The sequence below is a fragment of the Oenanthe melanoleuca genome, chromosome 7 (assembly GCF_029582105.1).
Source record: "Oenanthe melanoleuca isolate GR-GAL-2019-014 chromosome 7, OMel1.0, whole genome shotgun sequence".
Lineage (NCBI taxonomy): Eukaryota > Metazoa > Chordata > Aves > Passeriformes > Muscicapidae > Oenanthe > Oenanthe melanoleuca.
The window spans coordinates 11,848,931-11,863,824 of record NC_079341.1 but is presented as its reverse complement, the minus strand read 5'-3'; the positions used below and the strand labels follow the sequence as shown (position 1 = coordinate 11,863,824).

The 14,894-nt window shown below is 39.5% G+C and overlaps 1 protein-coding gene across 1 annotated transcript in view; it reads left to right on the top strand.

Moving 5' to 3' along the window:
* Positions 1–14,894, top strand: part of CCNYL1 (cyclin Y like 1) — a 32,712-nt gene that overhangs the window by 14,695 nt on the left and 3,123 nt on the right. The window contains exons 4-9 of the mRNA XM_056496859.1: positions 1,614–1,714; positions 2,448–2,483; positions 3,214–3,265; positions 6,646–6,765; positions 8,761–8,927; positions 13,332–13,494. Coding sequence (XP_056352834.1) covers positions 1,614–1,714; positions 2,448–2,483; positions 3,214–3,265; positions 6,646–6,765; positions 8,761–8,927; positions 13,332–13,494 — 639 coding nt within the window. The remainder of the gene's footprint in view (positions 1–1,613; positions 1,715–2,447; positions 2,484–3,213; positions 3,266–6,645; positions 6,766–8,760; positions 8,928–13,331; positions 13,495–14,894) is intronic.

Genomic DNA, 14,894 nt, shown 5'->3' with positions numbered 1-14,894 from the left:
TAGTCTTACGTGTGTTCCAAATCCTCCTTAGAAAGGTGAAACTGAATTATCTTTGCCTGTCTCTAAGCAATAAACAGGCACAATATCACAAAGCATACAATGGCTGATGTCAAAAGAATAAAAAATATTTTTTTATTGTCAGTCTTAAGCATTTCAGAACAATAAAGAAGAAAATATAAGCCAACCAGTCTGTATTTTTTTAAACAGAATAAAACTGCATTAATTTCTCAGCTGAGATGGCAAGTCTTGAATGACTTGCTGATTGAGTATTCCTACAGGACTTACTTTAAGAAGTCTATCCAGTATGAAAAGAGAATAATGAACAAATATCATCAGTATGATAAACAAAGGATACTCCATTCGTTTTAAAATCTGAAAATATGCTCTGAGCTTCTTCCACAAATATTACTTGGTTTGGACACTTCACTTAGCAAAAAAATAGCCAAAACAAAAAAGATGCAATGTCATTAATAAGTGGATAAAAAGTCATTGACTAGTAAAGGTAAGAATGGAAGTCAGTAACATAAAGTTTAAAAATATCAAAAGTGTCTACTCATAAAGTACTGGTTAGATAATGGTATTTCAAGTCTCTTATTTTGCATTATTATGCAAGGAGTGGAGGTGATGATTTTTCCTTTTTTCTCTCTTTTTTTGTTAAAATTCTAGCTTTGGTCTGCCAGTACCAAGGTGAAGTGTAATTGCAGTGTTTTTGCTGGCAAACTTCAGCTGGAATGGGAGATATTCCCAGGCAGCTGTTGAGTTTTGAAGGGTGTCAACATTTTAATATGGAAGACTTTCAAGTTTTAGACAAGGCATTTTGAAAAATTCTGGTCAAAATTAATGTATCTTGAGTTGTTTGACTAAAATTCCTCCCTCAATTATGATCTTATCTCTTGTGCAAGGCATTCTCTAAAAATGCTCAGGGAAGCCTGGGTAGGATTATATTGGAAGATTTCTTACAGTACAGGATGGACAGGATTAGGATGGATGATGGAGCATATTGTTAGCTCTAAATAATAATAGTAAAAGGAAGTACTGCTATTAGCAGTACTCTGTTTCCAGATTCTAAACAGAACATGTATGAAAGGAGCCATGTCAGGAAAAGGTTTCTTTTTTTTTTTTTTTTTTTTTTTGAAACTATGACAAAACCTTAAATGTTAAACTGGATAACCAGAAATTGTAAAGGTTCAGGATGTAAAAGAAGGGAAATGGTGATTTTGGAGTCACAGGGAAATCTAGTGGAGTACATCACAGAGAAGGAAGACTGGGACAGAAACTGACAAGAATGGAATGGGAAAGAAGTGAGAAAATCAGGACTTGCTGCTTTAGCTCAGTTGTTTCTGCTGTAAATGATCTAAAATCATGTTGTGTATTATGAGGGATGGTTTATAAATGTGTCTTACACAAAAGAACTAGATGGAAGGAGCTACTACAAAGGTAGTACTACTAAAGGAACTACTACAGGGTAGCTGACATTGCAGCAGCCATCCACAGGGACCTCCTGTGCAGTAACCAGAGGTGTAAAGCCAGTATTCAGTGTGCTAAACAAAAGCTTACAGAATCGCTCTTCTTGAATGTATTTCAGTTCTTTTCTTCTTTTTTTTTTCCCCAAGGTTTCTCCTGGGCAGCTTACGAAAAAATACAGTTCATGCTCAACAATATTTATAGATGACAGCACTGTCAGTCAGCCTAACCTTAGAAGCACAATAAAGTGGTAAGGAGCCTTGTCATCAGCAAGGGCTTGAGTGGCATTGCAAGGGTTATTTGGGATTTTCTCGGGGTCTTGTCCGTTCCAAAGCCAACTGCACCCTTGAATGAGAGAGGCACAGCAGTGCTTCTGCAGGTTGGTCATGGAAGGGGTGTGGAGGTCTGGGTCATGGGCTGCTGGAGGGAGCTCTTGTTTCTGTCACACAGCTCATGCTCTGTCCTATTTCCAGGTCATTCTCATGGTGCACTTGAGGCAGTGCAGAAGTGTGTCAGCCCTTGTGGGTTTGAAAGTATGTGTTAAGGGGGGGAGTTCAGTTCACACTGAAAGCCAAATCAAGAAATTCTTGGCCTGGGAAAAATTGAAATGGATTTGGTGTGGAGTTGCAGGAGAAGTGTTTGATACTTTGCAGTGATATTAGTCTGCCCTCTAGTTGTGGAAAACCATGCATGTTGCTGACTTGCAGTTTAGTTCTGGCCTTTCTGCCTTTTCTTCACATCCTTGTTATTTTAGATAGGTGATTATTATGTTCTCCAATGTTAATGGCTGCTATTTTTCTGGGTACCAGAAAGTCAGTTATTTGCACTAAACAATACCAGCTAAGAACTGAGAAAAGTGTTTTATCATGCTTGCAAAATGGATTTGTAACATTATGCTGAATGGCGGGGTTTTTTTTGCAGTGGAATAGTGTGCATGGAATGTGCTTTGTTAAATCTTTCTTTTCTTTTCTTTTTTTTTTTAGTGTAACATTAGCAATATTCTACCATATAAAGAACAGGTGAGTGAACTCTTTCTTTGCTGAAATATGACTTTTTTTTTTGAACCGGGGATATCAAATCATAGAATCATTAAGGTGAAAAAACTCTAGAGGTCATAGAGCCAAATATGGTCTTGGTCACTTAAGTGACAGCTGGTGAAACTTAAAGGAGGTGAAAACTCTGGCACTTTATGCTGTATCTGTTTTCTCTTTGTACCCCCTCTTGAGCAGCTGTGGAATGTAATGCACCCATCCAATTGCACATAAAACTCCAAAATAGGGAGGGAGGAAGACACACTTAACTCACCACAAATCAGCCTTTGGACTTTGTGTAGCTTTTCCTGAATACAGAGGTATGAATTAGTTTTGATGGGTGAAGGAACACTCTGTCCATGTACAAATCACTCTTGCCATTACAGTTAGTTCCAGCATATGCTTCTGAATTTCAGCTGACTTTTTGAAGTAAATGCTATTAAAGAGTTTCACCTGGTTTCACATTTTAAGGGAGAACTTCAGTAAGCATAATACAAGAACATGAAAAGCTATTCATTGTTTAGCATCCTAAGTATTTAATTGTAAGGGCTCATCATTAAATGCATTGCAAAAATACAAGGTAGCTCTATACCATATTCTAGGAAGGGCTGAACTATGAAATATGTCTCTTGATCCTCTTTAATGAACAATGATTTTTAGTATAGCATAGCATTAACAATTAACTCTTATTGCTAAACCAGAGACTTTTGTTTTGTAGAGATTCTGACAGATCATTGGATATTTTTGATGAAAAATCTCATCCACTGACAGTAAGTGTAATTTTTTGTCCTCTGAATGTGTATCAGTAACATCTTGCTTTATATGGTATAAGTCATAAAAATGTATTAGCACCAGGCCACAATCAAACTGGTCTTAAATTGTGTCTTTTTATATAATAGAAAGTGCAAACAGTGACTTTTGAGATCACCTAGCTCATGAACAAAGCCCATTCTAAATGTTACAAACAATGTTTTATTTTTATGCCTTGACTATAAATAAAAACAAGCATGTGCCCAATTCTTTTGTATTCCATGTCTGAAGTTTCTTGTCTATCTCTTTTCTTCCTCTCTTTAATACTGCTTTATTAGAAGTGTTTTCTGTTTCTTTAGGAAGACAGGGTTAGTAGGTATGTGCCTAACCTGTCCTGCATACAGGAGTACATGAAGTACATACATGAAGCATCACACAAAGTAGGCATCAATGAGTTTGGCCTTTAAAAAACTGGAAAGGCGACATTTTAAAGCAAATACACTTAAGATTGCTTGCAGTAACACAAGGAGCATTCAGGATGTGATTTTAATGTACACCTTTTTAGACACTCTTAAAGATGCAAAACCTCACAGTACAGGGAAGCTCAAGAGTGGAGCATGTCCTTTTCACATCCAGTTTGGGCACTCCTATCCAAATGCCTGTTCTACAGAACCACTTACTTTGTTCTTCATGTGAAATTAATTTAGCAGAAAACTGAATTTGCTCTGGGATTTACCTGAGCGATGCAGTGTGAGGTTCTCGGACCTCCAGTGCTCATGGCACCAAATTCTGGAGCTCTTGGCTCCTATTTCGTTGGGTAATCTTCTAAATAAGCAAAGCAGCTAATAGTTAAAAAGGTTATTTATTACAAAGCACATCTTATTACAAAGTACATCATTACTCAAAAGGCAATAGCAAAAAATAATGGCAAAGCAATAGCAATAAGTGAATGGCTAGAAGCCACAATGACTAAAAATCAGCAACTCTCCCCAATACATACTCTTATGTAGGATTTTTCCAACAAGCTAAGATTCAAACTTGGACCACCACTCCTCAACCCATTAGAATTGTAGTTTCTTAGCACACCAGGTTACTTATAGAACTACACATACAATCTGTCTTGTTCTATGTGAAAAATGTAAGCAATATTCTTATTATAGTTAATATTTTAACTTTGTTAAAGTTTCATCCCTAAATATGACCCATTGTGCTAGGAATTGCACACTACAGTACAATATAAATAAATACAACTCTTTATTCAATTAAAAAAAATTAACTTCAGGACAAGAGCTATATTCAAGATTTCTTGTATGGACTGTAGCACTTCAGAGCAAAAAGTGTGGACCAAAACTATTTTAAATGCCTGAAGCTGTTGTTTTGCATTCAAAATTATTTATGTGAGATGGACTCCATCAGACAGTTTCTTTATTTAATAACCTGACATCCTTTGATCCTTTCATATAGCCTACCTCCTGTTTAATGAGAAGAAAATCATTGTGTCCTCTGGAGGACACTTAAAGGTCTCTTCTGAGTGCAGCACACAGACAGAAACAGAGTTATGGCTGATTGTCACACTTCTGAGGGAAAGGCACACACAGCTTGTTAGTTTCTATAGCAATGGTGTTTTGCCTGGGTACCCACTGTTCCTTCACAAAGGTTAATTAGCAGGAAGAAATCTCTGAACACCTTGTCTTCTAAAGATGCAGTCACAAGGAGTCCACACCAGGCTCTGTTGACCCTAATGGGACCCAGTTAATGGGAATAGTTATCACAGATTTAGTCACAAATACTAGTCTTGGTGCTTCCTTTCTCAGTACCAGTGTCTTGGTTTAAGACAGTTTAAAAGGAGAGCACTGGAGTAAGTTGTCTCCCTGTATAGGTTTAACCAATCCCTTTCCACCAATAAGGAGTGAATACAAATGGAAGTGAAAAAAATAACAGTTTACCAACAAACAAAACAGCAACAGGTAAAAATTAACAGTAAATAACTGTTAAATACCAAACTGCTGAATCTCACACACCGTGGAAACGAGAGACTCAAAATGCCAGAAATACCCTTCCCAAGATGTGAAAGCCACTAACTGCAGTCTCTCTGAGACAAGGAAGAAGAAACCTAAAAAACAAAAAGAGAACCCAAAAAGGGTTCTGTGCTTAAGGCAAGACCAAGCAGCTGGCAAAGCCAAGATGACACAGCAGCAGGGCCCAGCTGCCTTCCAGAGCAGAGTTTAAAAGCACCTGGGATAGCACCCACCCATCCCCAGATTCCCACAGCAGGGTCCTAAAGACACTGTGACAGTTTTTGGGCACAGATAGATGGGAATACAGTACCATTCTGGGTTACCTCAGCACATCCAGTCAGCAAAAATGTACTTCCAGATGTGCTTTTGTACCACATGTAGCACAGGGATGAGCAGTGTTCCTGCTCATGCTGTTCCTAATGTTGCATGTCCCCCTTGCAGAGATAGCATCTGTTGGTTAGTGGTGTTTTAGAAGGCTGTGTTGGGCAGTACAAAGTTAACTTACCTCTGCATTTTATTAGACAATGCTCCCTGGCTATTTTAAACTACAAAACCACAGGAAAATGCTGTTTTGCTTACCTTACAACTACTAATTTAGTGTCAGCAGGTACACTGTTCTCAGCTGCTGTCCTGATCATACTGTTAGTCTAACTTGGACTGTAGACAGAGATCTATTCAGTATCAGCCTAACAGAACCAGTGTGCAGAGCTGCAGCTCTTGAAGTTTCATCCCTCCAGAAAAAGTACTGAATATCAGAATGTATCTCAAACACTTACTTTAGGATTGCTTTTACAGACTGTTTCTGAGCTTTTCTTCTGCCCTCTGTTTAGAAACAATTTAGCACTGTTTCAAAGTTAAATCTAGTTGTTCATTAGCTTTGCTGTCTTTCTGGAGTCTCAAGAATGAGTCCTATGAAGACAATGAAAATTACCTTCTAATTCTACCTGTGACAGAATTATTGCCACATATTCTTCAGTCCTTCTTCAGCTGTAAGAGGAATCTCATGAAATCTGTTAATTTGCCTTTTGAAGAGCCATTGCTTCCCTGATGTGCATATACCTGTGATTTTCTTGCAGGGAGAAGCCTTTTTTTTTTTTTTACATCTCTTTCAGTCTGAAAATGTTCCATGACAATAGTTAGCACCTGCAGTGATGGTGGTAGTTCATGCTCTTTCCTGTTGGCCCAAACAAGTATTCAGAAGAGAGACAGCAGCTAAAGCTACTGTGTTCTGTTTGGAATGTTTGCAGTGTTGCAAGGCTGCTTCTTTCAGTGTATAATTCTGTTCTGCCTTGTGACAGGAAATGGGTGAGAAGAAACAACCTGTTCTTTAGAGGCAGTGTTAAGTAAGACAGCTTTTCAGTAATTCCAGAACTTTCTTTCAGCGGGAAGAGGTCCCAGATGACTACTACAAGCACGACCCTGACCACAAGCACATCTACCGGTTTGTTCGGACGCTCTTCAGCGCAGCACAGCTGACAGCAGAATGTGCAATAGTGACTCTGGTAAGAACACCAGCTCGAGCTTCTGGAGCACTTTCCCCTCTCCTCATTAAGAGAACTGGCCTGAACTGACATTTAAATAGTTTAGAGTAGCTCATGAAATCCTATTGATGAAGGCACAGTACAAGTGAGTTCATTAGAGACAGGCACAGACGTGATTAAATAAAAGGGCAATTCCCTTTTCTGTATATAAATATGTAATGCTTAATTACTTGTCTAATAAAACCCTGTTTGTTTCATAATACATAACTTGCTGTAGAAACTTGAGAAGAGCAGAACAGTGGAATGCTGTAAACAGTGGGGTGTGATGAGATCATACACGAAGACATTTTTTATTTCAGCTGTGTGGAGAGGAAGGTGTGAGTTTTAAGGTCATATTAACAGAACAAGTAATACTGCCTCAAGGGATCAAGACTCAATCCTATAGGAACTCTGGGAGAGCATCTTTCTCATTATACCCTTCAATCATTGCCACATTTCTACCAAACTTTTTTTTTTTTTAAATTAAGCTTAAGAAGCTATAACTTTTTTCCCCAGGTGGCATGGAGGTACTTAGAATTTAAGAACAATATTAAGACAATAATCTCATTACAGTTCATTGTGTGATTTTAGAAAGCATGATGGATTTAAAAATTTATCAATGACAATTTATATAGCTATATATATATATATATATATATATATATATATGTGTGTATGTATATGAAAGGAAATTTTTAAACCACAACATGTGTAATTGCTACTTTAGACTGTCTCTCAAACTGCACTTTGTTGCACTCTAAATTTCAGTCTTCCTTGTGGCTTCTTTCTGAAAAACAGTGTGAAAAGAGAACAGAACTGCCACCAAAAGACAATATAGCAATTAAGCAAACTTTCCTTGAAGGACTCACTTTAATAAGGAAATGAGTAATTTAAAAGACTGATTATTTAAGAGCTGTTGAAACTCTGAAAGTAGTTGGAGTTTTTTGCTTTTTCAAAGACAAGCAAACAACTTTGACAGAACAAGACGACAGCTAACCCTGGGAAAACTACATGAAGTGTTTACAAAAAAATGGAGTTTGTTTTTAAAGTGAATTTTACCACTAGATGGCCCTGTTATTATAGGAACACCTTTAGGCTATTTGAAGGCTACAAGCCAAGGATGAGAATAAAGCATGGGGAGACCTCAGTCTTCCTTTAGACCTTAATAGGTGGAGCTTCCCTTACCCACTAATTTATCTGAAGCTACATTAGAAATTTGGATTTAGATGCAGGGATAGAAAATTAAAAACAATTTATGTTCAAATTTGAAAGTGATATTACTTAGTACGTGGATCATTATAGGAGTGTGAATAGTATAGAACTCTCAAGGAGGGGAGTGATTCCACATCCTTGAGTTGGTTTGAGATCTCATGGGTGGAAAAGACCAAGGCATATCTTTGGATTTGGGTATGTCTCACTGCCTAAGCAGTTGGTGATGCAGATGAAGGGATTGAAGTCTATTCCATACAGGGTAAAACAGAAATAGCACTGAAGGCCTTTCATTGTGGATAGACAGCAACTAACACATCTTTGTCCCATCACTAGAGATGAAGTGCAGGTTTTAGCATTCCTGTTAAGCTACAAGTGCTGGACCTTAACCATGATGAAAGGCTAATGTGATGTTGAGTGATTTGCTGTCCAGGTAGGCCCTGATGAGAACCTGCCAGTGATGTGTGACAGAGCTGTAGCAGTGTCTCCCTGAAGGAGCAGTGCTCGCTGCTCAGAACTCACACCTCACTAGCTATTGTGTACCCTGTAGCTCCAGCTCTTGTGGGAAAATAAAAAATGGAACCCGTAACTCCTGAAAATTTGGATTGTTTTGTGTAAGTAGTAATCACTGATACTTACATTGAAACACTTAACAGTAATAAAAAGTCATACTGGCATGTTTGCTCCTCAGCTCTGCTCCAGATCTTGATTACACACATACAATTGTGGGGTTTTGTTGTTTGGTTTTTTCCCTTCTTCTTTCTATAGGTTTATTTGGAAAGGCTTTTAACCTATGCAGAGATTGACATATGCCCTAGTAACTGGAAGAGGATAGTTCTAGGAGCTATTCTGCTGGCTTCTAAAGTCTGGGATGATCAAGCTGTGTGGAATGTGGATTATTGCCAAATACTGAAGGACATTACTGTTGAGGACATGTAAGTTGCAAGGTTTGGATAATCTATAGTGGTGGGGGTTTTGAGGGGTTTTTTGTGTGATTTTTTGTTTGTTTGTGTTTTTTTAAATAGCAGTTTTTGTGATCATGCTGAAAAAATCTCTCTGTTCCAATGATATATATATATAAGATGTATATTTCCTGTCTGACCTCATTCTCTTTTTTAACCTCAAGAAACTTTGGATAGTTACCCTACTTTGAGACAAGTCTGTATTAATAATTTTAATTATTTGCGTATGCGGCTTCAAAGTTACTTTTCTTTACCTTCTTTATCTCAGTGATGAGCCATGGAACTCAACTGCCCAATTTATAGTCTTGCCAAAAGGGTTTTTTAGAAGGGAAAAAAAAAGGGAACTAAATTTGCCCCTTACCTTTTCTGTTTTAGAACTTGAAGAATTGCAAGGTAAACCATAACTTCTGACGTTGATGTGTGCTTGTGTATCTATTTAAGGGCTAAACATCTCAAGGTCTGAAGCCCCAGTGCTGCTGCTGGCAGGCAGGTGGTGTTTGTGTGGGTACTGTGGTTGCCTGTGTTATACACAGCTATTGCTGAGCTTATCCTCTCTGGGTAGGTTCTTAGATGTGTCTACAGTGCTGAAAACAAAATCCTCAGTCTTATTACTGCTTGTTCCTCAAATGTATTTTTGTCTTGAGTGTCAGTTTCAGTTTTTCGGAAATTTTGAATCTGCTGTCTTTTCTTGCTGCACTCAGCTTCAAGCCAGACTCTGCAGTATGGGAAGATATTCCTCCTCATGGCTCCAGGCCCATATTATGGGCTGGAGGTGTGTTTATGTGGACTGTAGTTGGCCCATTAGGTTTTCTGTTAAATTCCTTCTCACAAAGTTCTAACTCAGAGCTTTGAAACGTCAACATTTTTGTTTTAATTCTATTTGCTAGCTTGTTCTCCTATTTCTCTTATAATCACAGGTAGAAATGATACAAGTCCAGCTTACAACACCAGGCTTTCTGGCCTTGCTTTCATGACGTGCTTTGTGTTTGAGTTTAATCACAGTGCTGTGCCCTGAGCATGTGTCCAGGCCTGTGCAGTGACAGCCATCTCTAGCACAGGAGCAGACTGAGCTCTGCACACAGCACAGGGAGGCTGCCTGTGTTCTTGCCCCAAGCTCTCTTCTCTGGATTCAGCCCAAACTAATGTTTAAAATACAGTAAGTACTTGTTCATTTGGGACTCTTTAGAAGGAGGAATATCTAGTTTTCTTCCTTTTAGATGGGGGGCTGTATTTCTAAAAATGATGGAGTTTTCTGCACCAAAACAATTTTATTATTCAAATTATTTCACATCTCAAACAGCAACCACTGTTACTTGTTTTATACATACCCCTTGCCTGGGAGTTCTTTGTCTCAAAATGCAGGACTGTGCCAGCCCTGCTTTCAGGAAGGCATAATTAGTGATTCATACAATGTACATCTTCACTTAGCCTAGCCCCGAGTGCTCATCTATCCGAGGAACATACTTGAAGCGTAGCTGCAAATAACTTTGAGATGGCTGAAGTGGGGTCAGCAAAGCCAGGAGTGCTGGAGGGTACATCTTGCTCTTTTTGATGTCTCTTCTTCTAGCCCTAGTTGGGACAAATCAAATTGGTAGCACTGAAAATAACTGTAACAAGCAGGATATTTATTCTCTATTGCTGGGTCTCCTGAAATTGTCATTACTTGCATTTTCAAAGCAGTGACGGTGGTAAGGAAAATAGATGGAATTTAGGCATATTTTTTCCTCCAATTTGAGGATGGGATTTTTGTAATCCCATCTCATTTGAGATTACTTAGACCTTTGAATTTAGGTATGGGCAGACAGTGTACTATCCCCTTCCTGACAGTAGCACAGGGTGTTCATCCTGGGCTCTGCAACTGGGCAGACTTCACCAGATGACATCACCATTATAGGGACCTTGGAAGACTGCTTCAAATACTTGGAAGAATTGTTTTAAGTTTACAAGTCTACTTTCAATTCATGGTTGGTACTGTAGTTATTGTCAGTTTTAGTAGTTGCAGTACTTTGTAAACCAGTCATTTGATAGTGAGTATTCCAAAGACAAGAGTTAGTGAGAGAAAATAATTGGCAAAGGATTTCAGTCACAGTTGCATTCTAACGGCTGGTGATGCTGCCAAAGAATGCACCCAGAATCCCAGCAGCTGCCCAGCTAAAGGCTGCTTGGCAGGACTCTCCCAGGTATGGCTCCCTGGCTGGGCCATTCCTGTGCAGGAACAGCCTATCTACAAGAGCTGGTGGCAAGTTTTGCCTGTGAACTCCTGTGAATTCTCCTCTTGGCTCTCTGTATCTAGAATGATCTCACTAACCAGACAATGCTCTTGTTGAACCACTGCAAGCCAAGCACAGGGGCTGCACCACTCTGGAAGTGGCAAAAGGTTTTATATCTGATTTTGTTCACCCAGTTTGCACATCTCGGTGTGTGTGTGTGTGTGTGTGTGTGTGTGTGTGTGTGTGTGTGTGTGTGTGTGTGTGTGTGCTTACAAGCCAGGCACCCCTTGTGAAGGCAGCACGGTGCCCCTCCTGCCCACCAAACTCTCTTCCCACTGCTCGGAGTTGTGCTGGCAGCACCCCCAACAGCTTTGTTAGGGCAGGAGCTGAGGGCTTGCAGGTTCTGAAGGGATACAAGATCCAGGCCTGGCTACTGCCACGTGTGGTCATTTACCTTTGCTTTATCCTACTCAACATAGCTGAAGTGTTCATCATAATTTTTCTATCATAAGCCCTTTTCTATCTCACCTCTCAAGGCAAAGGTGTATTTTTTTCAATGAAAGACATTTTTCATTTGGGTTTTGGGAGATAGATTTTTTGTTTACATATTTCTAATGGAAAAAAAAATCAAAGGAAATTCAGTTGACATTTGGAAGTCATCCTTTGTCAGAACTTACTAGCTTTGATGAGATGAATCCATAATTGCTGAAAAATTAACAGTACAGCTGCTAATCTTGCCATGATTGTTTGTAAGGGGACACATGCTGTTCATTCTTTAGGCTACATGTATTTGTAAATAAGGCACAGAAAAAACATGGGCATTATCCTTTCCCAGGTTTTAAACCACTGTTAATAGACTTGTTAATCCAATGAAGAATTGTCTTTTTACAGAATTAAAATGTATTAGCCTAGTGAGTACAAAAGGGGCAGTGAAGAGCATTTACTCACAGGATAAATCAAGCTCTGATCAGGTGATCATCAAAACATTATCTGATTTACATTTCTATAGGCTTATGACCATATGAACAGGAAATTAATTTTGGCACTAGGTTCAATGATACTCAAGTCTGCTGTGCTAGAAAGAAGCACAAAGCTACTATTCATATTGAGACCCAATACAGGACAACACGGATGATTCCTTGATTTATTTGTGCCCACACTGATAGGTAAAGCATCCATTTTAAAAGCTCCCAAAAAAAAAAAAAAAAGCATTAACAACCTTGGCACTGACTTGGTGCAGCTCATCTTCTGGTGTATTCACAGTTGGCCTGCACAGCTGCTAAATTCTCTTGGAACAGATCTGCTACCTGTAGTGTTGTTGAGTTGTTGTTGAACTGAATTGCTCGGTTTGGGTACCATCACTTTCTTTTTAGGTTAATTTGTAAAACATTGTTTTTCCTCTGTAGAGTATCTCTGCTTTAGCTGACCACATTACAGTAGCTGAAGCAGTTTTTTTCCTGTCATGGCACTCTCCACACTTTCCCCCAAGTATTTTGCCCAGTGAAAACAGACAAGAGAGTAAAAACTGGACAGTGCCCTTTGACATAGTACTTTGTTATCCTGCCTAATGCTATTGAGGAGAAAATTCCTTCTCCCACCTAATGCTGCTTATTTATTTATTTATTGGAGATGAATCCATGTTGCTTCAAGAGGCTTTTTTCTGTGAGATAATAGCAGCAGCTCTTCATAGATCCATTTGTTGCCGTGGTGATCTGCCTACTCCTTTTGTTAGTCCGCCTCTACTTCAATAAACCCCCTTCCTGTTATCAGCCTGGTGAAAATGTCTGCGAGTTCTTCAGAGCTAATAAACAGCATACATCATTCCTTTCATCTGCTCACTATAGTGTGGGGCCGTATGAGAGTGAGAATGGCGCATGAATTGTCCAGCTGCACTAATGGAACTCCGGAGAATGAAGCTCCCCGCTCCGCCGGCGAGTGCACGACAGGGCACTGCCTTCCGAGCCGAGCCGGAGGTGCCAGGACTCAAAAGCTGCACCTTGTTTGGAGCACCAGGGAATGACCTGTCTCTCAAAACTAATAATGCAGAGCTCTCAGTGACCTGTTTCAAAGTTGCTGGGTTTAAAACAAGCTTGAGGTCTCTTCAGTGTTTTCAGCCAGCTAAAACAATCTTTATTTTCCTTTGTCTCCTGTCCCTTACGCCTCCTAGGAACGAGATGGAAAGACACTTCTTGGAGCTACTGCAGTTTAATATCAATGTTCCTGCCAGTGTTTACGCCAAATACTACTTTGATCTTCGCTCCCTAGCAGATGACAATAACCTGAGCTTTCTGCTGGAGCCTCTCAGTAAAGAGAGAGCACAGAAGCTGGAGGTAAATGGTCTGAGAGTGGCTGAGCAGGGGACTCCTCTGTCTTGTATGAGTAGTAAAAGCATCTGTTGCTAATCATGTTAAGTGGCAGTTAGAAAAACTAAAAAGCTTTTAGATTAGTGTATTACAGGGTAATTTAACCCCTTTATAAATACAGGTAGCACTTCTAAACCCATGCCTAGGCTAAGCTAGAATTCTGAGGAAAGGAAGGTTGGAAGAGTTTACAAAAGTCTAGCAGATAGCAAAATAAAATGGATGTTATTTTGGGAACTGTAGTTCAGCTAGGCTATTAAAGATTGAAAGGATTAGTGTCATATGTAATGGATTGTCTGTCCTTAGCTGGTCACAGTCTGTATTCCAAGCACCTAGAGACAGTCACACTCAGACCCTTCTAAATACTACCAGCTGAAGGTTTCCCACTGCATCCCACTGCACAGCTGCTTTTAGATTTAGAGGGAGCACTCTTACTGCTCTCATGGTTTAATAAACAATTTGTCTGGGGGCAGCTGCAGAAATAAGTTGTGGCTTCCCACCTTTCCAGAGAAACGTCGCTTTAAGATAAACTTTTGGAATAGCTCCTTCTTGGGAATCCTTCAGAATGCCCAGAGGAGTGTAAATGCAGATTACTGTCCCTTTCTGCTCCATGGGAAAGGCTGCCCTTGTGGAGAGGCCCCGCAGCCTTCTTGGCATGAAGGCTCATTTTAAAAAGCTTTAACTTTTGCAGAGTCAGTCTTCCTAGTTGCTGGAGATATGTAAGACATTTTGAAAATATACAAATTACCTGGGTTCCCAGGGAAATTTCTTGTTGGATCAATGCAACCTTTCATGTGTCCAGGTTTAATTGATGACTCTGCATGTTGTTTTGTTGACCTTTCAACAAAAGCATTACCACAGGCCCTGTGTACACTGATGCCATGGTCCCTTTCAGAGAGGGGTGTGCTGCGGAGTCTTGGCTTATATTGTCCCCTTGTCCACCCCCAGTAATTCTGCCAAGGGCTAGGGATTTTATTTTATGCCATAAGTGCCTGAACTCCAGGAGTAAGTGTGATCCCTGCTGGTCCTTTGGAATGATAAGTATGATATGCCTATGAATTCCTCTATTTAAAGTTAAGCAATGCAGCTCTTCTGCTTTGTCTCACCCTTGTTACTTGCACTTTAAGCTAACACTGTCACTAATTGTAAATGTGGTTGTAGGGCAGTTCATAGTCCACAGGAAATTGTTTACTGAACTGCTCAGTGCCAGGGCATAAGTGGATGATTTACAGATTGTGAGCCTGTTTTGTTTCTTCTTTCTTAGTATTAGGGGACTTGGTATTTAAAACCGGAGTGATTTTCCGTACAGCATGTAATTTGCTATCATGCATGTAATTTGCTATCATACACTTACTAATGTGTGTATATTG